This window comes from Podarcis pityusensis, assembly GCF_964106645.2.
Source record: "Podarcis pityusensis genome assembly, chromosome: 3".
Lineage (NCBI taxonomy): Eukaryota > Metazoa > Chordata > Lepidosauria > Squamata > Lacertidae > Podarcis > Podarcis pityusensis.
Genome location: NC_138026.1, coordinates 95,034,317 through 95,059,487, shown reverse-complemented (window position 1 = coordinate 95,059,487; position 25,171 = coordinate 95,034,317). Strand labels below are relative to the sequence as shown.

The 25,171-nt window shown below is 43.7% G+C and overlaps 1 protein-coding gene across 1 annotated transcript in view; it reads left to right on the top strand.

Annotated features, from left to right (window-relative positions):
* Positions 1–10,549, top strand: part of SPATA17 (spermatogenesis associated 17) — a 77,728-nt gene extending 67,179 nt beyond the window's left edge. The window contains 1 exon segment of the mRNA XM_081000601.1: positions 10,050–10,549. Within this exon segment, the coding sequence (XP_080856727.1) occupies positions 10,050–10,130 (81 nt within the window). The 3' untranslated portion in view covers positions 10,131–10,549.
* The last annotated feature ends 14,622 nt before the right edge of the window (positions 10,550–25,171 follow it).

Genomic DNA, 25,171 nt, shown 5'->3' with positions numbered 1-25,171 from the left:
GGGAGGAAGGGAAAGGAGAATGTTAGCTGCTTTGAGACTCCTTTGGGTAGTGATAAATCCATACTCTCTTAATAACAATGGGAGGCCTTTTACCACCTCCAAATACTTAGGTTACACAGATTCCCATCTATAAAGCAATTACAGTGGTGCCTCGCAAGACGAAATTAATTTGTTCCGCGAGTTTTTTCGTCTTGCGATTTTTTTCGTCTTGCGAAGCACGGTGTCGGGAGAGTTTTGGAAAAGCTTCAAAAATCACCAAAGTCTTCAAAAACCTCAAAAAAGGGGGGTGCTTGGGAGGGAGGGAGAGGCGGGCGTGGGGCGTGGGGGGAGGCGGGGCGGAGGTTGCTGCCTGAGCCCCCGGGATCGGTTCGGCTCGCCTTGCTCCGACCCTTTGCACTACAGTCGGCGCCGTCTTGCTGCTGCTGCTGCTGTCGCTGCGGTAGTCAAAACTCCTACCGGCCTAAAAGTTGTCTGGTGCAAAATCCCTTCTGCAGCAGCAGCCCGAAAGAAAGCGAGGGCGCCAGCCAGCCAGCCGCCCGCCGCGGGCAGGAGGGAGGGAGGGAGCGTCAGCGACGGTGGATGCCTATTGCCCCTGTTGCTGCTGCAGCCGGCCAGCCAGCCAGAAGCGCGCGAGTGGAGAGGGGTGCATCCAGCCCGTTGGAGAGGAGCGCGGGGGCGCGTCCCTGGTGGCTCCCGAGCTGACCTTGCCTGGCCCGGCGCCTTCCGCGCTGCCAAAGGGCGACTCGCCTGCTGCCTGCGCTGCGCCGGGACTAACTCGAGCAGGGCGAGAACACACACTCGCGCGCACACACACCGAGAGGCAAACTTGCCGCAGCCGTCGACGTCGCGGGGTTGGAAAGCGCGGAGATGCAGGTAGGGGGCGCCCCTCGCAGGGCGAGCGCCGGAGGGCCCGGGCAGGCGCTCTTGTCACCGCTGGGGCGCTGGGGGAGGGGGGAGAAGGAAGGAGCCCCGTCCGAAGAGCCCCGGAGCCTGGCCTTCCTAACTGGGAGTTGTGGGGAGGGAAGTGTGCGCGCCTTGCTATTTTTCGCCGAAACAAAGCTCCCTCTCCCTCAGAACCCGCCTTCACGCGTTCTTGCCCCTACGGAGACGCACACCGCGTGCTATGAGTTGCTCCTCGAAGTCAAGTCGCAACTGTATTAACGGTTTTAAGAAAAAGGAAACAAACTTGCAAGACGTTTCCGTCTTGCGAAGCAAGCCCATAGGGAAAATTGTCTTGCGAAGCAACTCAAAAACGGAAAACCCTTTCTCTTGCGCGTTTTCCGTCTTGCGAGGCATTCGTCTTGCGAGGTACCACTGTAAGTTGAACTACTTGAATTAAAATAGTGTATTCTCATTGACTTCAGTGAGGCTAAAATAAATCTCAGTCTTGCTGCTAAAAATCACTAAATCACTAAAATCACTGTCCAATATAAGGAAATCCTTATCCAAACATTCTAAATATATGGAGTAAAGGTCAAAGCAGCAAGGAAGTGGTATATTTCCAAGATAGCATGTTAAGAAATCTCCCCCCTCCCCCCAAAAAGATCATGGAATTAGTAATTCGTGTTAACAAATGGAAAGTGGTTAAAGTGCCCCTAGGTAGTTGAAATCTCAGGGGTCCTCTTGCAAATTATCCCCTAATACGTTTTTTATTTTAGTGGGATAACATTGAACTAAGAAAACTTGATTGTAATTTTCTTTTAAGATCAAATCAATATTACTTTTATATTTCATTGTGGGGCCCCTAAAAGGCTTCAGGCTCATAGGCCTGTGCCTATTCTGCCTATTTGGTAATCTGGCACTTGAGTGGTTGTGTCTCATATGGTATCAGATACTGTTACCTCAATCCACATGCCCATTTGTTCTCAGGTTTGCACATAGATATTTTGCTCACATATGAAAGAGGAAATTAATTCCTATATGTGTGCAGATCACAGTTGCTTCAATGAGGGAGCATTTGCAAGCAGAGAGTTTTTCAGCTCGCATCAGAGTTTATATGGCTGTAAGTAATTGTGAATCTAACTATAGTCTTCATAAAAACAAGGCTATGTTTCAGGGAACAAAATGCATCATGAAAATTCCAAGCAAAGTGGCTGGCAGGATTGTAGTGCAACATTGCAGGTGGTTTACCTGTGATTTGTGGGTGTTTGTTGACACAAAACCCACAATGGACAGTGTTTGCCTGCTCTGTAAAAAATAAACACCCAACATTCTGGATTATTATTTTAATAGGGTTATACATAAGAATTAGATTCCTTTGGCCACAGGAAGTAATTGTTAGTCATGATTAATATCCCATCTAATCTCTCTCAATAGTTTTTGTGAGCAATGCTACTTAAGGTGTCTAAATGTACTAGTGGGAATTGAAAATTATAGTGTAGGCCTCTTTCACTAGCTGAAATATTTTAAACCTTATTTCACTGAGGCCAGGAGTGGTGTCAATGTACTTTGTGTGAAAAGTGCAATAGAAGCATTAGTATTTGACAGCCCTTGTTGAAATAAGTGAAATTAATGGAGCTCTTTTCATATACGACAAGGCCATGGCACCCCTTTCATGCTGCTTACAGACAGAGAAAAGTCAATACTTTTTTATTACTTGACGCTGACCTACATTCTGCACTACAAGTGCCAGGCCCACTAATTGGTTTCAGTTGTGAGGAAAGTTTGCCCCAAAGAAACATTGGAGCAGATAAATCAATCTTTTTAGGGTAGCTTAGTGGTTTTGAGCACTTGAAATGACATTTGTGTTGTATTGACAGAAGGGGCTGTTATACTCATTTTGTCGTGTCAGAAGCCCTTGTACTAGTTGGAAGTGTTAACCAGTACTAATATATTTAGGCGGGAAGCCCCTCTTTGCTAGATCAACATTTTGCCCTAATAGCAGACTGCCGTGTTTGCTTCTCTCCCTCTCTCTGTTAAATAGCACTGCATGGCCATTAAAAGGTCACAGAATGTCTTGCGGCTTCTCAGTTCAAAGCTCTAATTTTGCCATTACAGGCATTAGGATTGCAGGGAAAACTTGGGCGAGGACCCCTAGAGTTAAATGGAGGGAGCCATATTTGTACCATTGATTTGTAAACAGAACTTCCTACTGTGTCTTTCTCAAATATCTGTGCCATGAAGTGCTCCCGGGTGGTTTATTCAAAATAAAAACGTCGTTAGGATAGCAAAGGATCGTCTCTTAAAAGAATACACATCTTCCTATTAGCATCTAAGAATATGGCAGGTGAGTGGAAAACAAAGTCTACCAATTGCATGGTTTTAAATAACAGTGTCCCAATGATAAATGTAGAAATGATCTATAATTATTTCATGGATAAAATAAGAATTGTACGAACTTTGATTTGAAGTGACATGCATCATTCCCCCACCCCCCGCAAGCTTGAAGGTTTGTTATTTTAGACTTACAGAATTTAACCTCCTTTCACCGGGTCTGTAAGACAAAGCTAATTCAGCCAGCTAGCCCTGGTGACTATCTAATGTTTATTGGATGGATTTCCCCCAAATTGATTTTTGACTTTAATTGTTATTCATGCTTTTATACTGTATTTTATGCTGCTTCTATGTTGTATTACAATTAAATGTTTTAAATTTGTTGTTAGCCACCCTGAGCCCGGTTTTCTGAACTGGGAAGGGCGGGGTAAAAATTTATTATTATTATTATTTATTAAAACTGAGAATCCTGTCTAAGGCTGGATCTAGACACGTCAATGAAGTGTTTCATTTTAAATAGTAAATTTAAACCGGGAAAACAGGTAAGAGAAAAACAGGACTCCACATCGCCATCTGGTGGCATAATGTTATATCACACATACAACACATATAAATCGCTTTTTCTTTACCAGTCTACTATCTTGCTGGGTTAGCGAGAAAGCTTGCTACTGTTCCTCACTAAAAGGAGTATGACAAGGTGACATTATGACAAAATTCATCACTCGGAAACTAGTCTGTACAATTTATGCAAACTCTCCTTAATCACTTTATAAAATCATTATTTATCTCACAAGATTTATATACCGCTTGATTGTAATAAAACCCCGAAGCACTTTACAAAACTAACATAAAGGTACTAAATAACTATATATTGTTACAAGTGGCCCTTTAGTTAGGAGGTATTGCCTTCTATCTAATGTTTTGCTTCTTTTTTCTCTTGAAGTATATGGCACTTACATTATTATGCTGTTTCTCACAATGATACATGAATTGATTGTAACTGACTGATTTTTCTTTAAATAGATTGCTAAGCCCTGTTCCCACACAAATATGACATATTTTTTCAAAAAAATATGTTAAATGTCTTCAGTTCATGTATATGCAGCTTTTGTGTGTATAAATCACCTGCTCATTCAATATGTGTACCATTTGCTAAATTTTGACACAAATGTAATGAAATAATGCATGTACAAAAGTTCATTTTTCAAAAACATGGGTCCTGCTGTTAAACCCATCTATGCATGCATCCACTCAATTGCAAACCTCAGATATTATTGAAATAGATATTATATATTGAAGTCCCTAATTTAAATCAAGATATAGGCACATGCCTGTATAGGCCCTGGTTCAGAAATGCTACATACACATGGCTGTACTGGCTGATAACTGGTGCCCAATGATCAACCTTTTGCAAAGGTAATGACAAGACATATTGCTTAATCTATAGGTTATATATGCATTTTCCAGATTGCTGGATACAACTGGTCTCTCGTGCAATAGGCTATTCAGCTGGGGCTATGCACATATATAGCCTTAAATCTTAATTGCACTGATCATCTTCTTTAACAGGAAGACAGGAGAGCAGTTTGGGAGGTGCTAAATCCAGCCTCCGCCTATTCCTTCCAAACAGCGAGTGAGTGTGACTATTGGCATCCATCTGTCTCAAGAGACATGGAAAAGTGCATCATTGGGGATAAGGTCAAACTGTTGGAGAGTTACAGCAGTGTCAATGGAAAGGTTGCTGGTAATGGTGGAGCCCAGGTAGACAAAATTGTCTACCTGGTCACCAGTGCTGATATATGGAGTGCTGGCGACTCCTGACCCAAGATGTTGGTATTTGCCAGGCTGATGGTGAGGCTGAACACACAGGCTTGGGCAGAATGGTTGATGGGTCACTATAGAGCTTCCTTGGAGTGTGCTGCCAAGGCTGCATCATCTGCAAACAACATCTTGCAGATAAAAAAACCATCACATTTTTGTCTTGGCATGGAGACATGCTAGGTTGAATAGACCACTGTCATTCCTTGAATGAATATCCACACACTGTCTTTCGTCAAGCTGAAGGCATATGAGAGCAACAGGGAGGAGAATATGCAAAAAAGAGAGTTTGGGGGGGAGAAGAGCTTGCTTAAAAAGCAAGTGAATTTTTGCTGCTGGATCAGGCGGGAGAACTGTTAATGCAGCACTTGTTTGAATTCATGATTCCCCATTCAAAATTGGAATATTCAATCATAAACCTGCCTTCATGAATTGAGGTCACCTACCTGGATTGGAGCATCAGATTGTATTTGTTGGATTGGGGCAATAGTCTATAAACTGTTGTTCCCTGTCATCATTTTCTTTGCTGCATTCTTTTGAATTGTGTGTATGGGATAATTAGCCGACATGGCAGTCAAATTGTCAATACATTGAAAAGGTCCCTAGGTCTAGTTAAATCTTGTCAGTATAACTGTAGTAGACTATAATCCCTTGGAAGATAATGGGATCAGAAAATGAAAATGCTTAAAAAAAGGATTCAGAATTTTATCATTCAGCTTTGGGTTTCTTTGGGCATGTTTATCCAGGCTGTAATTTATTAGGCCTTCTATTATAGCAATATTTTAAATAGCACAGGCAAGTGCATTCCTGGATATAATACGGGTACACCACAGTATAAGGAAGAAACTTTCTCTCATTGTCTCTTGCCGTTAGGCTTACCTCAAGGAAAAGCTTGAGAGTCCAAGGATGTGGGGAATCCTGAACGCTTTTGCACAGTCTGGCGAGACTTTATCTCATATGCTACTGATTCAGAAATACCAAATTCCTTGTCACCCCATGTTTAGAAATATGGTTGTCTTGGGGGAAAAAAATGATATGATGAACGTTTTGCAATAATGTGACATTTTGAAATAGCTGCACTGTTTTTTTCTTTTGATGATTTTCCGTTTATGTACTTTCTAATTTTTTTTCAATAAATTTGAAACTGAAAAAAAGAAAAGAAAAAGGTTAGAGCTTTAGACTAGTGGATGACTTTTTTTTTCTGGGATAAATCAAGAAAGGTATGCAGAGTGACTTTATTGTCAGATTGCATTGTATGCCCCAGAGTTTTACATTTCATTTCCACAGAGAACGCTGCAGATACTTACTAACCATGGGAAAATAGTATGGTGGGTTCATGTCATGTTACAAACTACAGTGGTACCCCGCAAGACGAACGCCTCGCGAGACGAAAAACTCGCAAAACGAAAGGTTTTTTCGTTTTGGAGTTGCCTCGCAAGACGAATTTCCCTATGGGCTTGCTTCGCAAAACGAAGCTTGCCCCGGGGACAGCGGGTCTTCTCTTTTGAAGCAAGGGGCGGCGGGGAGAAGCGATCTTCTCCCCGCCGCCCCAGGTCCGGGGACAGCGGGAAGCGCTTCCCGCTGCCCCCGGACCTCTTTTGAAGCAAGCCCCTTGCTTCAAAAGAGGTCCGGGGACAGCGGGAAGCGCTTCGCGCTGCCCCCGACCTCTTTTGAAGCAAGGGGCTGCGGGGAGATCGCTTCTCCCGGTGCTCCGAAGCGGGGCGGGGGGCGGGAACACCTGCCCCAGCTGTTCCGAAGCGGGGCGGGGGGCGGGAACACCTTCTGAAGGCAGGCGGGGGGCGAAAGTCTTTGTCCCCCCTGCCTGCCTTCCCAGGGGCTTTTAAATCGCCCCGGACAGCGGAGAAGTCCTCCGCTGTCCCGGGGCGATTTTAAAATGCCGCCCGCCAGCATTTTAAGATCGCCCGGACAGCGGAGAAGTCCTCCGCTGTCCCGGGGTTTTTTAAAATGCTGGGGGTGGGAAGAAAAGCCCTTGCCCCCCCCCCCAGCCTTCAGAAGAGGTCCGGGGACAGACTGTCCCCGGACCTGGTCTGAAGGCGGTTTCCCTAGGAACGCATTAATTGATTTTCAATGCATTCCTATGGGAAACCGTGCATCGCAAGACGAAAAACTCGCAAGACGAAGAGACTTGCGGAACGAATTAATTTCGTCTTGCGAGGCACCACTGTATGCATGTCATTTAATTAATATCACCAACTGAAATATTAAGTGGGCCTAGGCCTGAGTATTTGTTGTGAAAGCTATTATTGCCGACATTGCTAGCGCTATTGGCACTGACTCTTCCTTAGGGCTTGCCCAAAATAGTTTGCTTCTTGAGGCAGAGAATAAATGGTGCACCTTCCCAAGCCAAAGTGCATAGTATCCAAAGCTGATCAAGTTATTTTGGCATACGAGGCAGAAAAGTCTAAAAGCACCTCTCCCCCTTCATGGCAGTAAAAATCATAATAAAATAATACAAATTTACTTCCCTTTCATGACACCTAAAATCATAGAATTGTAGAGTTGGTAATCTAGTCCAGTGGTAGAAGAGGCCACCTCACTCAGCCCTAGAGGTGAGGAGCCAACCACTGACTCTGCTGGCTAGGGTTGATGAAAACTGGAGTCTAACCACATCTAGACCAATGTTTTCCAAACTTGGGTCTCCAGCTGTTTTTGGACAACAGTTCCCATCATCCCTGACCACTAGTGCTGCTAGCTTGGGATGATGGGAGTTGTAGTCCAAAAACAGCTGGAGACCCAAGTTTGGAAAACCCTGATTTAGAGGACCACAGGTTTCCCACCCTGCGCTACCTAATGGTAGGGCCAGCCGTGTTAGAATTCCTTCTTTTCCTGCTACTGATCACTATTGCCACTACAGTTACTAAAAAGAACGAAAGGAACAGAACAGTGTCACCATTCAGAAGAACAGTAGGAATATATAATCAGCAACTTCTGTCCCCATGATCAGATCCAGTTGTTTAAATACTCAGCTGTGAGTGTGTAGCGCAATAGCCTTTAAACTAGATAAGCAGTACAGCTGCCAACATAAAGTAATCTTACGCTGAGGGAATGAATGGCGCAGTGGACTTCCTTTTTGTCATTTTGACTTGGATTTGAAGCCGGGCGTGGGCTTAGTTCCAGCTCAAAAAGCCATTCACTTCAAAGGCACCTAAATTGTCCCAAGGAGCTAATTCTGGCAGTCGGTTGTTATTGTCTGGCAAGTCATCCTAATAGCAAAAGCCGTCTGCTCTCTCCAATCAGTGCTTATTTTGGGGATCAGAAATGACTGGACCTTGTTTTATGCAGACGAGAGTGGTAGGAGCAGAGGTACACTCTGAGAGGAATGCTGACAGCTGTTTTCCTGCTCATATTTTATTCTGATTTCGTAATAAGTTAATTATGATGGGATGTTCCTCTCATACCCTCAATAGAGCCCATGATTCTTATCAGGAACACAGAGTGGCTGACAAGTGTAGTTTTCATTGAGTACATCATAAAGAGAGATGTCTATATTCTCTGGGTCTGTCACATTACTGGAATCTGGCACAACTCCCCTCCCGTCCCCTGAACATCTGTATTTTAAAAAGAAGAAGTTTCTAGATCTCATGGTAAAGGAAAACTCATGATAAATATATTGTAATGAATCAGAAGCCAAAGGGGTGCTAGTCTGTTTATTGAATGGACATTGTTCTGCCTCTCCGGCTATCGCCCACGTAGCCCCTGTCCACCCCCCGTCACTTGATATGCAAAACAGCACATTAAATACAAGACAATCTGGGAGGGTGTGATATAACATGAACATAGATAGCCCATACAGAATCAGAGCCAAAATTCAATATTCTGCCAGAGGGCAAGAGCCAGAAGTTGTAGTCTGAAGCACTGCCAAGTGCACGGACTGATTCAAAGCTGGAATTTTAATCACATTTGAGGTGAAAGAGCCAGGAAAGAGTTTTGGTTCCCTCCCTTAAGTGCTCACTGGTGTACTCAGGAATGTGACAGATCATTGGATCCTGATTTTTATTAAGAAATGTTAAAAAGAGAGAGTATGTGGATACTGTAGATATTTACAAGATGTAACTGAAACTATGTTGTTTGATAAATACAGACAATTAAAGATTCAAATTAGATCAACTGTAAGTAATTGATAACACTGAAACTGTTATGTGACGAGGAACATTATTTTGGTTCATTCTACATTTTCTCTTCAGTCTGTAATGTGTATGTATCGGATTGTTATAATGAGTTGAATGTGTGTTTCCTTTAAAAAAAAATCTGTATAATATATACAATCTACATGTTTAAGATACTGGAAAATTCAAAAGTGTGTGTGTGTGTGTATGAGAGAGAGAGAGAGAGAGCGCGCTCAGTCGGCGTAGCATGAGACTCTTAATCCCAGGGTCATGGGTTTGAGCCTCACATTGGGCAAAAGATTCCTGCTTTCCAGGGGGTTGGACTAGATGACTCTCATGTTCCCTTCCATCTCTGTGATTCTATGATTCTATGGACAATTTATTCATGCAGTGTTTATACTATAGATCTCTTCAAACTGAATTGAAGTGAAAAACAAACCAGCCATGATATAAAATACAAACACACGCCATAAAAAAAACAACAGATTAGATTGCCCATTTTCTTCCCATGAACAGGGTGGAAACAGAATCCTGCCTTCCAGCTCCATCCACCCGGCATGCCTATTCCACCAGATGTTTACATGCAGTCACAATAAGTTTGAATAGAATGCCCATGTGAGAAATCCAACCAATGTAGGCTCAAATTACACAGCCTTTGGGGCTTGTTGGAGTCAATCAACTGCACTTTTTAGACCTATGTACGTTTAACTTTTTATGCACGCATTCATGTGAGGATGTTCAGGTGCAGCCAGTAAGTGGTATGAGAAAGTGTAGTATCGTTACACTGTCACACACTGGGAAATTATCAGGGAGAAAGTTCCATTCAGTCTGGGCTGCAGTCAGTATAACATGAAATGCTCCAATTTAATTTTTCCTTTTTGTTTTCTCTAGGACTTCTTAACCGTGCTACCATCGATTCCTCTGTTTGCAAAGTTTGGCCAAGCCTATTCCAGAGCCGGAGCAGTAGTGTAATTTCTCTACCAACCCAGTCTATGAATTTTTAAACACTTGAAATAAAGGGGGTTTTTTTTGTTTTGAAAATATGAAGCAAAGCAATTACTTATGATTGCCATGTGCTACCTGCAGACAATCCTCATATACAACCTAGTTTTGGAATTCTGAAATAATGGTTCTAAGCAACCAGCATGTTACATCATGCCACATTTTTTGTGTGAAGGACATCCATAGAGACAGATCTCCACCTTCAGAAATTCTTAATTGTAGGTATTTCTAGTCCGTTTTCTCTGTTAGCAAGATTGCAGATCAAAGTAACTGGTGGAATAAACTCAACAATCTGAAGAATTAGATCAATTTACTTACTCAGGTAAGAGATGTAGCCCTTTTTTCTGCGGGGAAAATAAATGAATAAAAAATGCTTACTCTGTTAATAATGCATTATCATCTCCCTGTGATTGAAATGATCAGTTGATAATGTGATGTAATACTCATATTGGCAAAGCACCATGAGGTGAATATATATGCACCCCAGTCCTAAATATACTTGCTAGTGAGTAAGTCCCTTTTAATTTCATTGAAAATGTCAGTACTACCATGGGAAGTAGTCATGTTGTCCACCTGGCTCCTCACGTGGTTCTCAGTTCCTGGTGTTACTCCGATAGTCTCTTGCACTTTTTCTCTTTCTCTATTGCTGATCCTTGTCCCTTTTTTTATTACGGGTACAGAGGGCATTCGGGATTTATGTCACCAGTTTAGCGTCAATATAGAATTTTCTTGTTCCCCTGGTCTGCTTCTTAGGTATTCCTAGTACATAGAACTGGTATGAAGAGTCCTCACAGAAGTTGTCCACACACAGGCAAATTCTTAAATGCTAGGGTAGACTCAGCCATATTATTTTACAAACTTCCACAGTTATCAGGCAACATCAGATAACATCAGCTCAGACACAAAGAACAGAGGAATCAAGCTCTCAGGGGCAGGTGCAACACATACATCATTTTCTAAATGACAGCAGTACAAATCAAATGTGTCAGGCATTTTTTTCCAAGCATATTTGGCTGTCTTTTTGTACTTTTGAGTAGCTGATCAAATTCAAACTTTTGAAAGTTTTGTATTTATGTCCTGCAACGGGAAACGAAGGTCCTTTAATTCTGGTAAGTGAGGGACACAACCCGAGCAAGTTAATTTTGCCAAATAAATCGGAGTGCTTTTGTTCTTTGTTCAGGGGGCTGAACAGAAGACACTCGCACAAAGGTGTTGATGAATAAGGGATGCCATAGTAATTTTTAGATGTGAGGGCTATCTCTTTGATTGCTCCAGCTTCAAGGTAGTTCATCTCTTCATGATAATTCACCCTGTGTTGTTACTTATCTTTCTACCACATTTTCCCATCAGTCCGATTAGAACTGGCAATGCCTTTATCAGATTAATCTTTCTTTCTTGGTTTCTTTTAAATATCTCTGACCCCAAGATAAACATAACCTATGCCAAGCAAGCCATCACTGAAGCTGCTGGAGTTTTCAGTTGCTGATGATACTCTGCATATATTAAGGTTAAAAAGAGTACTTCCAATTCACTCTAATCCACTCACTCATCTATTGTGTAGCCTTTATTCAATCTCTTTTCTTTTCTTCCTTCCAAACAGGGCAATTTTAATAATCCTTTCCATGTGCAAAAATATGCCTGCGATTTTTATGAGACAGACTTAGGAGATGACTACACTATACCCATTTTTCATTAATGTAATTTTGTAGGAAAGAGTGCACTTAAAAGCAATGGATATGGATGTTATTTATTTCAGAAATTCATGCCCATGTCTACATCCAGGCATATCTTACTACAACTACCGCTTTGCAAGTTGAAGGCTGGAATCCTTCCTCTAACTGCTCGGCTAGGAGTTGTTAAACCACAACTGAGGCAATTAAATAGCTTAAAAGAAGAAGAATGGAAAAGGGCCCTTAGTGTCACTTCCACTTCCTTCTGATTAAAGAGCAGTATTGGTTCTTAAATTGGCAAATCAGTTATTTATTTAAAATGCTTTTATTCTTTTATTCTGGTATTTGGTCCCCATCTCACTACTGATTATGCTACCAGGAGAACAACAGTGTCTGAATTTTGGAAACAGGTTCAGGGGAGAAAAAAACAACTTTTCCAATTTGGTGATTGTGGAATAGCTCAGTTTACACAAATCAACCAGGGTAGGTTCACCCTAGACCAGTTTTAACTGTGAGCTGGACAAAATTATGATGGACATTATATTATGACTGACACCTGAGCAATAGAGGGGCTAGCCAAGTCATTGTCACAAGTACACAACATTTTAAAATGCCATCAAAAGCATCTTTGGGGCACCATGGTATAAAACAAAACTACTCTTCCTGCCCATTATTCAACCTCTACCTTTCATTATAATTATGGTTTATGGTGACAACTGATATATGAATCAATATATGGCACCATGGCAGTTTCAAGGTCCCATCGTTTACACATTTCCTGGTAATACGAGTCATGGCAAAATCGCATCCATTGCAGAACAGCCTTCTCTCATTCTAAGTAAATCAGAAACTTTGTGACCTTTTGAGTCTTTACCAAGATGCTGGCAAGGTAAGAAAATTTGCATAATGTGGATGCCTGCAAGGATATAAAATGTATTCCAGAACAACTCTCACAAGCTTGAAAAATCATTGTTGACACAATTCGTCCATCTGAGAAAGTGGACCCTAGTTTGCAAAAGCTTGCCTGGTGGCTTTTAAATGCTTGGACTACGTTTCCCATCTGGGTGGGGCTGGTGTGACTTGTAGTCCAAAACACCTGGAGCACTAGACTGGCAAATGCTGCCTTATCCCTAAATAAATTTGCTAAACTTTAAAGTGCCATGGGAGTTTTTTAATGCATGAAAACTAAATCAGACAGTGGTCAATTTTGCCCAGTATTGTCACTCTGGCATGATTGCAGATAGTAATATTTCTAGCCCAGCTACCTGCAATACTAGGGCTTGAATCTGAGACCTTCTACACACACACACACACACACACACACACACACAATTTCTGATTTCTAACCAAAAATTATGCCTTAGTGAAGAATAACAGACCAACCACTGGCACATTAAATTTTTGTGGCATCTTCACTCTGTATTCACCAGAGTTACAAACTAGTAGCCTAAACCTAGTTTCATCAATGGGACAGCACAAGGCAACTTCTCCAACCCATTCACCGTAGAAAGGGGGAATTAAAGTGACCGCCCCAAGACAGAAGCTAGTAACTGCAGTGGAATCACCAAATACTGTACTTTTCCGTGTATAAGACTTTTTTTTTTTTTGCTCTCGCGTTCAAAATCTGGGCTCGTCTTATGCACAGATAGTATCTCCTCCCGTTTTCTTAAATTGGAGTCCTCCAAAATAGAGGGTGTCTTATACATGCGGCCAGCTTATAGACGGAAAAATATGGTATATGGATAAATGGAAGCTGCGGAAGACAATGTTTGGGCAATTTAGAATACCTTGGAGGTCCAAATGCATCCTTATGGGTCACATATATTACTCAATACCCTGCCTGCTCTGTTTTCCAGTCTGTGGCACAAAAAAGCAAGACTACCACTGTTGGGATACTGCCAGGGAGATAGCGTCCATCTGAGCCCCAAGCCGGCTGCCGGACGTCCATCGATCTCTGTAGCCACGCAGACCCAGCAATTAGCGACACGAAGCCTTGGAAATTGACTGCCACATTCCAGGCTCGTGCACATCCTTTATCAGCAGAAACACAGCCAGAAAGCTTGCACCGCAGAAGAGCAGAAGAGCATATTTACAGACTTTATTTAGCGTTGAACAGAACAAAGAAAAACATGACCGTTCTGAGTCAGCATCTCGACCCGACTGAAATCGAAAGGAAACAGCAAGCATAAACATCCTGTGAACAGGACATGCGCAGACTCTGTTACTCACAAAGCCTGCTCCCTTTTAAGGTGGAACGGAAATATCCTAACATCCTCCCCCTTTCCGTGTAACCTGTAGTACCTGTGGTTCAACCCAATTGCAACCTTTGTACATAAACCTTAAGTTGTTCTCTGTTAACAACCTTAGACAACAGATCAGCAGGAATTTCATTTCCTGGCATGTAGGACACCTGAATCAGTCCTTTCTGAATACACTCCCTTGCACGATGTAGCTTAATCTGCAAGTACTTGGTTCTTTGCTTGCAACTCTCGGAGTTCAGCAAAGCCAAACAAGATCTATTGTCTTGATACACTTGTACAGGACATTTCACAGAAACCCCGATGTCCTTAAACAGTTGCATCAACCATTCACAATCCATGAGTGAAAATGACAGGGCATTGAGTTCTGCTTCACAGGAACTTAGGCTCACTGTCGTCTGCTTCTTGCACAACCAGTCAAACAGGCAGTGGTTGTACATGTAGCATACTCCAGAAGTGCTTGTACCATCCGTGGTGTCACTTCCAAAACTTGCATCTGCAAAGATTTCAAGACCTCCAGTCTTCTGACTGGTGAACCTCAGCCTGTAGTGCATAGTCCCTTTCAAATAGCGGGCTATGCGCTTCAGAGCTTTCCAATCCTGAACCGTAGGATTGTTGGCATGTCTGCTAAGCAGATTACAGCTTACAGCTATGTCAGGTCTTGAACATCTGGCAATGAAATTCAGCTTGCCTAGAACGCATCTGTATAGCGTTGTGTCAGAAAACGCTTCAGCAGTACTGTCTACCTGGTAACCTGTCACCATCGGTGTGTCTGCTGGGTTTGCATCAACCAAATTCAACCTGGTTAATACATCAGCAATTTTCTGTGTTTGATGTACCAGAAAATTACCTGCTTGGTCCCTCTCCACCTGCAGAGAAAGATAGTTGGATACCTCACCAAGATCCTTCATGTCAAAGTGCTCCTTCAGCTGAGCTAGGGTGCTTTGGTAGAAAGCCTGATTCTTCCAAAACATCAGAAGATCATCAACAAAACATAAACAATACAGTTTGTTTTGCCCCTCCTCCTTGACAAACACACATGGATCAGCTTTGCCCTGGTGAAAACCTAGAGAAAGCAACGTCTCAGTGAGTTTTGTGTTCCAACACCTGGCACTCTGCTTGAGACCATATAAGGATTTCCGCAGTTTACAGACCATTCCCTTCTGTATCTCCATCCCATCAGGTGGAAGCATGAACAGCTCCTCCCCCAAAATCCCGTACAAAAAAGCTGTATTAATGTCGTGGTGGGAAACATGCAGTTTCTCCTCCGCAGCAATCTTGAGCATCAGCCGAATGCTCTCATATTTGACTGTGGGTGAGTAGGTCTCGTGGTAATCCTGTCCTGGTACCTGTGAAAAACCTCTGGCAACCAATCTGGCTTTGTGTCTGACAACCTTGCCATTCTGGTCTGTCTTGGCCTTGAAGACCCATTTGCTGCCAACCAGTCTCATTCCTGGGACTACCGGTACCAGTTCCCAAGTTTGGTTCCTGTTCAAGGAATCAACTTCAGCCTTCATGGCATTAAGCCAAGGCTCAGCATCTTTAGAGGTCAACTCCTGAACCTCTTTGAAGCTTGAAGGTTCCCACACCTTCTCTGAGCTACTAAGAACAGCAGTTGCTGTCTTAGCAAACTCATCAGCATACCTCTTTGGAGGTCTGCCTTTGGTCGCCCTTTCAGACCTACGTACTAGACGCAAGTCTTCTGGACTCATCTCCTCCTTCTTAGGAGAAAATTGACCAATGGTGAACAGTGGTTCTTCCAGTTCATTGTCAGACGCATCAGATGGTCTGACTGAGGCCTTTGCGCTCTGGTAGTCTGCTGTGTCATCACTGTCACTGACACCAGCAGCAGCACCGCCCACTGAACTGGAATCCGAACTCTGATCATCATCATCATCCTCATCATCATCATCATCCTCAGCAGCTTCCTCATCTTTAGCTGCTTGCTTGACATCACCTTCATCCTCCTCTGGGTAACTCTGGAAAATTCCCACATTTTCCCCCCACTTAGGATTGTACTCAACACTCCTTGTGAACTTAATGGACTTAGAGTTAGTCATCCATACCCTGTATGCACCTTTTTCGTACCCCATGAACAAACCATGTGCCCCACGCTTCCCAAGCTTGTTGGTTTGTGGGGTGCGTACCCACATGTCAGAACCAAAGATTCTCATGTGTTTGGTGTTGGGTTTCTTGCCAAACATCTTCTCATAGGGGGTACAGCCAATGGGTGATGACAATCTGCGATTATAGGAGTAAACCAAATTCCCCAAAGCTTCCCCCCAAAACTTATCAGGGAGATTGGCATCATGCAACAAGGTTTTCATTCCTTGCAGCAATGTCTGATTTGCTCGCTCCGCAAGCCCATTCATCCATGGCGATCTGGGCGTTGACATGTCACGCTGGATTCCCTTCTCAGTCAGGAAAGCTTCAAACTGCTGAGAAGTGAACTCCCCGCCTCGATCGGTAAACAAACAACCGATACGTTTGCCGTGGGCATTCTCCAACCAAGCACAGAATGCCTTAAACTTCGGAAACGCTTGCGATTTCTGTTCGAGCAAAAACACATGAATGTACCTGGAAAAAGAATCAATTAGAACCATGAAGTACCTTGCTCCCCCTAAAGAGGGCGTAAGTGGACCAACCAGGTCCGCATGCACTAGCTGGTAGGGCTTGGAGGCCTGCCTGCTAGATTCCTTGCCTTTTGGAGCAACCTTCACCTTGTTCTCTGCACAAGATACACATTTCATGTGAAATTTACAGGGTTTGATGTTCAAACCCTCAACCACCTCTGGCATCTTGGCCAGTGCCTTCCAAGAGAGATGACCAAACTTTCGATGTGCATCATGAATGCATCCTGCATGAAGAACTTGGTTAGTTTGTGCAGCACAACAAGAATCAGCATTAGATACAACAGCAGTGTCATCATAAGTTATATGGAACAAACCATCCATAAACTTTGCATGCAAATAGTCCTCTTTGCCTTTACTGATGACACAGACGCTCCTCTTGAAGGAAATCTGAAAACCACGCCCAGTAAGCTGTGGGACACTTAGCAAGTTGCTTGCAGCGCCTGGAACATAAAGTACACCGCTGATGGTTGTGTGCAAACTTGCAAGTTTCACAGTCCCTTCTCCTGCGATTTGCAACGTCCTTCCGTCAGCCAGGTGGATCTCACCTTCCTGAGGCTTGAAGGAGATAAAGAGATGGCGGTCCTTCGAAACGTGGCGGGTCGCACCTGAATCGACAATAAATCTGCCTTTGGCTGTTGGAGCAGTCTTTACAGCAAGCAAACCCTTGTTTTCCTTCGGCGTGGGCTTTTGCAGCTTGCCCCCCTGCTGCTCCTGGCCACCAGACGTGCCTTTAGCCTTTGGTGAAGCAGTGCCAGCAAACATAGCCTTGTTTTCCACTGGCGTGGGCTTTTGCAGCTTGCCCCCCTGCTTCTGGTCAGCAGACGTGCCTTTAGCCTTTGGTGAAGCAGTGCCAGCAAACACAGCTTTGTTTTTCCCTGGCGCGGGCTCTTCACCCTCCCTCTGCTTCTGGCCATCTGCAGGCATCTGTCTTTGTTTACCTCTGGCCTTCCGGCCTCTGCAAAGACGATGACCTTGGTTCCCACGAGAAACAGAGCTCTCAGCTGCCGACTCCTTGGCTCCCCCTGGAGGCTGGAATGCTGCCTGGGATGACGTGACGGTCAGCTCCCCCTGCAGCTTGCAACCGGTGCCCTCAGCATCCCTGCATTCACTCGCATTCTGGGAAACAGCTAGGACCTCCGATGCAGTCAAATTCTGGGCTGGGATGACTGGCTTGTGAGCTTTCATCAAAGCATTCCACATGCCACGTGCAGTCAGATTGCCAGCTAGCGTCTTTATCTCCTCCAGAGAGACGGACAAGACGATTACGTCTATCGCCCTCAAATTTTCAGCCTCCCATTTCTCTGTCAGAGGAACTGGGGGGGGGGGCTCAGAAACGGTATGCCACACCCCAAACTGACGCAGCAAAGATTCACACCATTTTGCCCAGGTTTGATAGTTGTGGCCATTCAGCTTTGGTGGACACGGAGCTGCTTCTGAGGATTATAATAGATCCATCCCAGCTTTTTACTTGAGCCGTGAGCCCTTTATGCCTTCAAAGACTTCGTTATCTTGGCAGCTCATTAATCACGAACTCTCTGGCTTGGCTCCCAGAGCCATTAATCTGCCGGAGTTCCAAAGGCTCCTTCTGAGGTAAACAGAGAAAAACCTCTCTTTCGCTTTTGACATACCTCTCAGACGCAGTCTGTTGCAGCTTTACTCTCCTGTAGGTGCTGTGAATCTGGGCCCGAAACCTTGTTGTTGGGATACTGCCAGGGAGATAGCGTCCATCTGAGCCCCAAGCCGGCTGCCGGACGTCCATCGATCTCTGTAGCCACGCAGACCCAGCAATTAGCGACACGAAGCCTTGGAAATTGACTGCCACATTCCAGGCTCGTGCACATCCTTTATCAGCAGAAACACAGCCAGAAAGCTTGCACCGCAGAAGAGCAGAAGAGCATATTTACAGACTTTATTTAGCGTTGAACAGAACAAAGAAAAACATGACCGTTCTGAGTCAGCATCTCGACCCGACTGAAATCGAAAGGAAACAGCAAGCATAAACATCCTGTGAACAGGACATGCGCAGACTCTGTTACTCACAAAGCCTGCTCCCTTTTAAGGTGGAACGGAAATATCCTAACAACCACCACATAAAAAAATAAAAAAATCCAACTTACAACACTCTCCCCTCCCCAAACCAAAGTAACTTCTTTTTTTTTTAAAAAATGCACAATTTATTCCAATGATGATATAGACGGGTTGTTAAATTTCATTACTACCTCAGTATTCCAGAGCTCCTGATTATAAGGAAGCAATGTTGAATGCAAGTAAAGCAACTAAGTAAAGCAAAGTAAGTGTGTGTGTGTGTGTGTGTGTGTGTGTGTGGTCTTACCGAACGCTAAAAAAAAAGGATGCTGGATTTTATCAATGTAATAAAGGAGGAACTCTAGAGAGAGCCAATTTTATTTCATCTACTATATTGGTGAAATCCCTCTTCAGGCTTACCCTCGTGTAATACCACACAAGAATCTCAGAAACAGATGGAAGCTGTTTTACCCAGGAACTTATCCTAGTGAGGTGGAGAGGGCCAGATGGCCCAGCTCTCCAAATAAAATCTTTCAGAGTATTTAAAGTAAGTAAAGATTTTATTAATATTGATGGTTGGACATAGTGTAATACACAAGGAAGATTAATTACAAACCCTAATTAAATGTAGCAGAGTGGAAGAAGCAAAGCACAGTTTGGCACAGAGCAACTTTTCTGTTCTCGCTCAAGCTAGGCAGCTGCATTGTGAGAACGCTCAAAAGAGTAGACCCAGGAAAGCAAAGGTGGGCCCTTTAAGGTCACCTGGAGGATTCCAAGTGCATTCATTAACCCAGTTGTGTTGCTTTGGAATGTAAAAACCTACCTTCAGAATTCTAAGCTTTTTATCTGAACAAAACAAAACAAGCCATACATTTCTATATGCATTCTAATATTTAGTTCAAAGTAAGCCATGATTGACTTTTGCCCGCAAGAGAGCCCAACCCAGTCCCAGAGCAGTTGCTGCTGGTGAATTGGGGGTATTCCCAGACTACCTGTTTGTTCAGGGGTGTACAAGCCCACCCAGAACAGGCCTTCAACCTACAGTGGTACCTCGGGTTAAGAACTTAATTTGTTCTGGAGGTCTGTTCTTAACCTGAAACTGTTCTTAACCTGAGATACCACTTTAGCTAATGGGGCCTCCCGCTGCTGCTGCACCAACGCCGCCCGATTTCTGTTCTCATCCTGAAGCAAAGTTTTTAACCTGAGATACTATTTCTGTGTTAGCAGAGTCTGTAACCTGAAGCATCTATAACCTGAATATAACAACAACAGCAACAATTTATTATTTATACCCCGCACATCTGGCTGAGTTTCCCCAGCCACTCTGAGCAGCTCCCAATCGAGTGTTAAAAACAATACAGCATTAAATATTAAAAACTTCCCTAAACATGGCTGCCTTCAGATGTCTTTTAAAAATAAGATAGCTGCTTATTTCCTTGACATCTGATGGCAGGGCATTCCACAGGGCGGGTGCCACTACCGAGAAGGCCCTCTGTCTGGTTCCCTGTAACCTCACTTCTCGCAATGAGGGAACTGCCAGAAGGCCCTCGGTGCTGGATCTCAGCGTCTGTAACCCGAGGTACCACTGTACTGTAATTCTGTACTTGGGAACTACTGGCCCATAGCATCTCTGTCTTGTCAGGATTCAGCTTTAATTTATTAGTAGCAATCTGGCAGGGAAGAGTGAAACCACTGTAATGCAGTGCTTTCAATTCCCAACCCTCTGAGTTGTTCCTTAAGAACACCATGGCACTAGGAACCAGTCCTACTATAGGCAGAATGAGGAAGTCACCTCAGACAGCAGATACTGGGAGGCAGCACTGGTCATTCCTCCTAAGCCCTTGGACTCTGTTAGTGATTAAAGCAGTGTGTGATAAACAGCCTCTGACACACTCCTGTCTATATATATATATATATATATATATATACAGACCAGCCCAGTCAAAGGGCAAGATCACACACAATTCCAGGTTCAAAAGCTCAGGCAACAAAATGTATTGGACCACCCCTGTGATGATCATGTAACTTGAAGCAGTTACCAGCTGAGTTCGTTGCACAAGGACTTTAGACACCAAAACGTCAGGTTTGCACTGATTAAGCATGAGCTAGAGGTGACTGCAGATACCTGTAACATTTGCATCAGCGCTTGTTTGAGTCAAGGTTCACCACAGGCGAAGATGTGAATGGCCTAAGCTAATTATATCTACAAATCAACATAGTAATGGAAATTCATACAAGTCTAAAGATCGGCAAAAGTCCCCACTTTGGCAGTTATAAAAACAATGTGCATGGGTGGCTGTGGATGACACTTGTAAGCGGAGTCCCAGTTAACCCCTTAGCATTCATCCACAAACACATCTTTCTTTGATTTTTACATGGTTTACAAATATTCTTTTCCTTAAGCTTTGTACAGATTCACTAGGAAAGAGGCTCAGATGTAAAAGAAAGAGGCTCAAGTGTAAGCAGATGTCACAGCTATGCATGAATGCCCAATTGCACAGTTCCTCTTAGAGGTTTCGAATAGGGAGCTGGAGAGAATAATGGAAACCAAAAGTTTGCCACACGTTTCTGATAAAAGCACCTCCCATATTTTGGGAGTTATGATATAATGCTCAAAGCATATGCTCAGATCCAGAGGCTCTAGAGTGGCCACTTGCTTATCACCAAGAAAGAGGACTAATGTGCTATAGTATACATATAGATGCAAATGTGGGCATTATTAGTACAATTTAACAGAAGTACATGTCATGTCAGTAGGCGGAAGGCAGTGACTAGCTAACCTATGTATCTGCTCAGTATGATGTTCAACCGCTAACTGTTGATGGGCAACTTTGACTGACCCCTAATCCCCATTCTTATGGTTCTTCATATTTAGACAGTGCCTCTGTAAAGTAGGATGCACCTTAAAAGGTCCTCTGATCGGTGCAAACCAACAGTGTACCACAGAGAGAGGTACCATTAAGAGGTGGCCTCTGTTTAAGGAGAAGCCTGGGTAGTTTCGTGTTGTGCTTGCTCTTGTAAAGAAGTTGTGATTCAAGGACCCACCACTTGCTTGAGGATAAGAAAGACACATGGACATGGTATATTAGGTTAATGGGCTAAAAAAGGCCACAACTTTAGTGATTACAGAATGTGAGAGGTATTGGCTTAGGCATTGGATAAAACAACAGAGTGTGACTCCACCCCCTCGGGGAGGGGTGAGTCTATCAAGGGTTAACCACCAGTGGGAGGAGCCTGTTGATGCAAATACAACTGAAAGCTTCCCCTGATGTCACCGGGCGTTGTGCCATCCGACAAGAAGCAGCAGCACAATGGCTAAGAAACGCTGCCGGGCCATGTTTGAGCGGCTAAACCCCGCCCCAAGCCTCCAGCCGATTGGCTGGCCACCTGGGGGCGTGGCACGGCAGCCAGAGCAGTTGGGCAGGGGGTGGAACACCCCCTGCCAAAGCAGAAATGGCTCCTGATCACAATTCCTCCCCTCCCTGAGGAGGAGAGGCTTTATAGCATATTGCAGAGCAGGAGCAGTTGGCAAAGTGGAGTAGCTTTTTTTTTAACAGACAAATCTGGGGTGACTGGTCTAGGACACACACAAGAACCTTTGGCATCACAGTAGGTGACCAATGCAAGATGTCAGATAATAATAATTTTGTAACAAACTGTGACAAAGTGGAGGGCCTGGGGAAAATTTCTTGGATCATGGCATCATGGGAGGGACCCATGGGAATGGTCAATAAACTTAAACACACAACACAAACATAGGAAGTTCTTGAGGGAGGGGACCCCAAAACATTTTGGAAGGCGGGACCCTGGGCTGTTGGTTAGGAACCATCAGGTTAGGGAAGGTGGCACTTGATAGGGTCAGATTTTGAGCCGTCTCAGTGATGGCTCTAGAATACCCTGCAAGTTGAGATTTAGCTGGCTCAAAATGTACATGGATATTAGAATGTTTTCATTTCAACAGGCTTTAGATCTGAAATTATGCTGCTGTTTTTAAACTAATTCTCATAAAATTGCATTGTTTTTAACTGGTATTGTTTTATCATTTTATAAGTCATTTTACATTTGGTTTTAAACAGATGCAAGGTGCTCTGTGAGCAGAATGGTGGGATATAAATCTATTCAATCATCATAATATTTTGCCCAAATATGGTTAAGTATATCTAACAGTGTTCCATGCATGTAAGCTACCTAACCAAAAATACACAGGTCATCATTTTCTCTGCAATTTTCATGGTAGCTTATCTTTACACATTTTATTATTAATTTTATGGTGGCCATTAAAGACCTTCCAGCGCTTTCTAGATTGCCTGAGAAACAGTGAATATACTGCATATATGGTTTTTAATCATATAATTAAATGTAGACCCAACAGCTCTACTGTATTATTACATACATCACTACAATTAATATATTGTACATGCTCCTCAGAGGGAGCTATTGAAATCACATCTATTGCGGCAGGTGTATTATATTTTAATGCTTTAAAGCATTTTGCATAAGCACATATACTAGGTGTCTCAAATCACCATTTCTATAAATGATCCTAACCTGAAGCGTGATGGATATTTTGTTAACAGTGTCACTAAAAAAAGAAATCATCACGATAAGCGGATGCTATGTCCTTCCTCCAAGCACTGTACCATGGGACAGCTACTCCACAAAAGCTAGACCTCAGTGTTAGCTACTACCGTTATTATTTTTATTTTTTTGCCCAGGCAAAAAAGTCCCTGGGCAAAAGTCCCTTCTTGGAAAGGAGACACAAACCTGTGTAAGCCAGTAATGTAGGGGTTCAGGAAGCCCTTGCTTCCTAGGAAACCATTGGCCCTCCAAATACTGCTGAACTACAACTCCCATCATTTCTGTATTTGCATTGCTGGCTGTGTGGCTGATGGTTGGTTTGTTTCCTTTATATAACACTTCATGCCAGAATAGGCTTCCAAGTATAAAAAAATGAATTGTGTTACTATTAAAATATATGTAATTAAAACACACAATTTGGAGTCCAACAACCTATGCAGAGGCCATGTCTGAAAAGCCAGATCTGGAATCTGGAGGGAATACTGTATTCTACAGAAGACAAGGGCACCCCTCCTGACAGACAGCTCCTAAGGCCACTATTTCAAGCCCTACAGATTTCTTTGTTACACCCTCCTTCATCACCCCGCCCCACAACTACTGAACTCTCCTTTCTCGCTTCCACCGCTCCCTTCCCATCACTGGGCTGGTGTTTAGTAGACTTACCACACAGCTTGCCAGGCGGTAGGTGAGGTGGCAGGCCATAGTGGGCATTATAATGGGTCAGAGGGGCACGGGGCAGTGAAAAGGCCATAATGGGCCCAGTGAATATTATTACAGTGGTACCTCGGGTTACATACGCTTCAGGTTGCAGACGCTTCAGGTTACAGACTCCATTAACCCAGAAATAGTACCTCGGGTTAAGAACTTTGCTTCAGGATGAGAACAGAAATTGTGCTCCAGCGGTGCGTTGGCAGCGGGAGGCCCCATTAGCTAAAGTGGTGCTTCAGGTTAAGAACAGTTTCAGCTTAAGAACGGACCTCCGGAATGAATTAAGTACTGAACCCGAGGTACCACTGTATTAGGCAGCCGCCACCTAAGTTTCCTCACAACTGGCCCCAACACTCCAGCAGATGGCGCTGCATAAGGGCCAGAGCCAATGACTATTGTGGGGGAATTTAAGCAGCAGAATTTGTATTTTGTTTTTTTAAGGAGCCAACCAAGCCCTTTGCAGGAAGATTTACACAGTGGTGCATCTGACCAGGGCTTCAGGATTTCCCCAAGCATAACTAGTGCTGGTGTTGGGTCTGGACCTGGCTTTACGATTCTGTGCACTTGGGGTTCACAGTGAACCTTCTCGTTCCCCATCTTCCTGACTTAGGTCTGTGTGAGTCCCTCCTTGCTATAGGCAAAAATGAACTGATGCCTTGGAAGGTGGAACTGTGTGTGTTTTACAATAAGCAAAGGCTTGTTTACCAAAAGCAGCAGCTCTGTGTCTCATTTCCAACTCCTCAGTGGATACACTAACCAGCACTTTGCCTTCTGAATTTCAGACTGTACTGCAAGTTGTTGAACTCTGATAGTTAAAAGCAACAGGAGCCTGACTAGAAATTAGGTGGTAATTCAAGGATTCCAGTCCATTACCACATTTAAAGCAAAACAAAACCTCACCCTTCCTCTGAGGAGCTGAAGGCTGTGTATAAAGTTCAACCCCCCCCCCCAAATGTTATGTTCACAACAATCCTGTGAGGTAGGTTAAGCTGAAAAACACAACCAAAGTTACCCACCGAACATAAGAAGACACTTTATACAGTCATAACATTAGTCCAGATCCTGAAGCTGAGGCTCCAATACTTTGGCCACCTCATGAGAAGAGAAGACTCCCTGGAAAAGACCCTGATGTTGGGAAA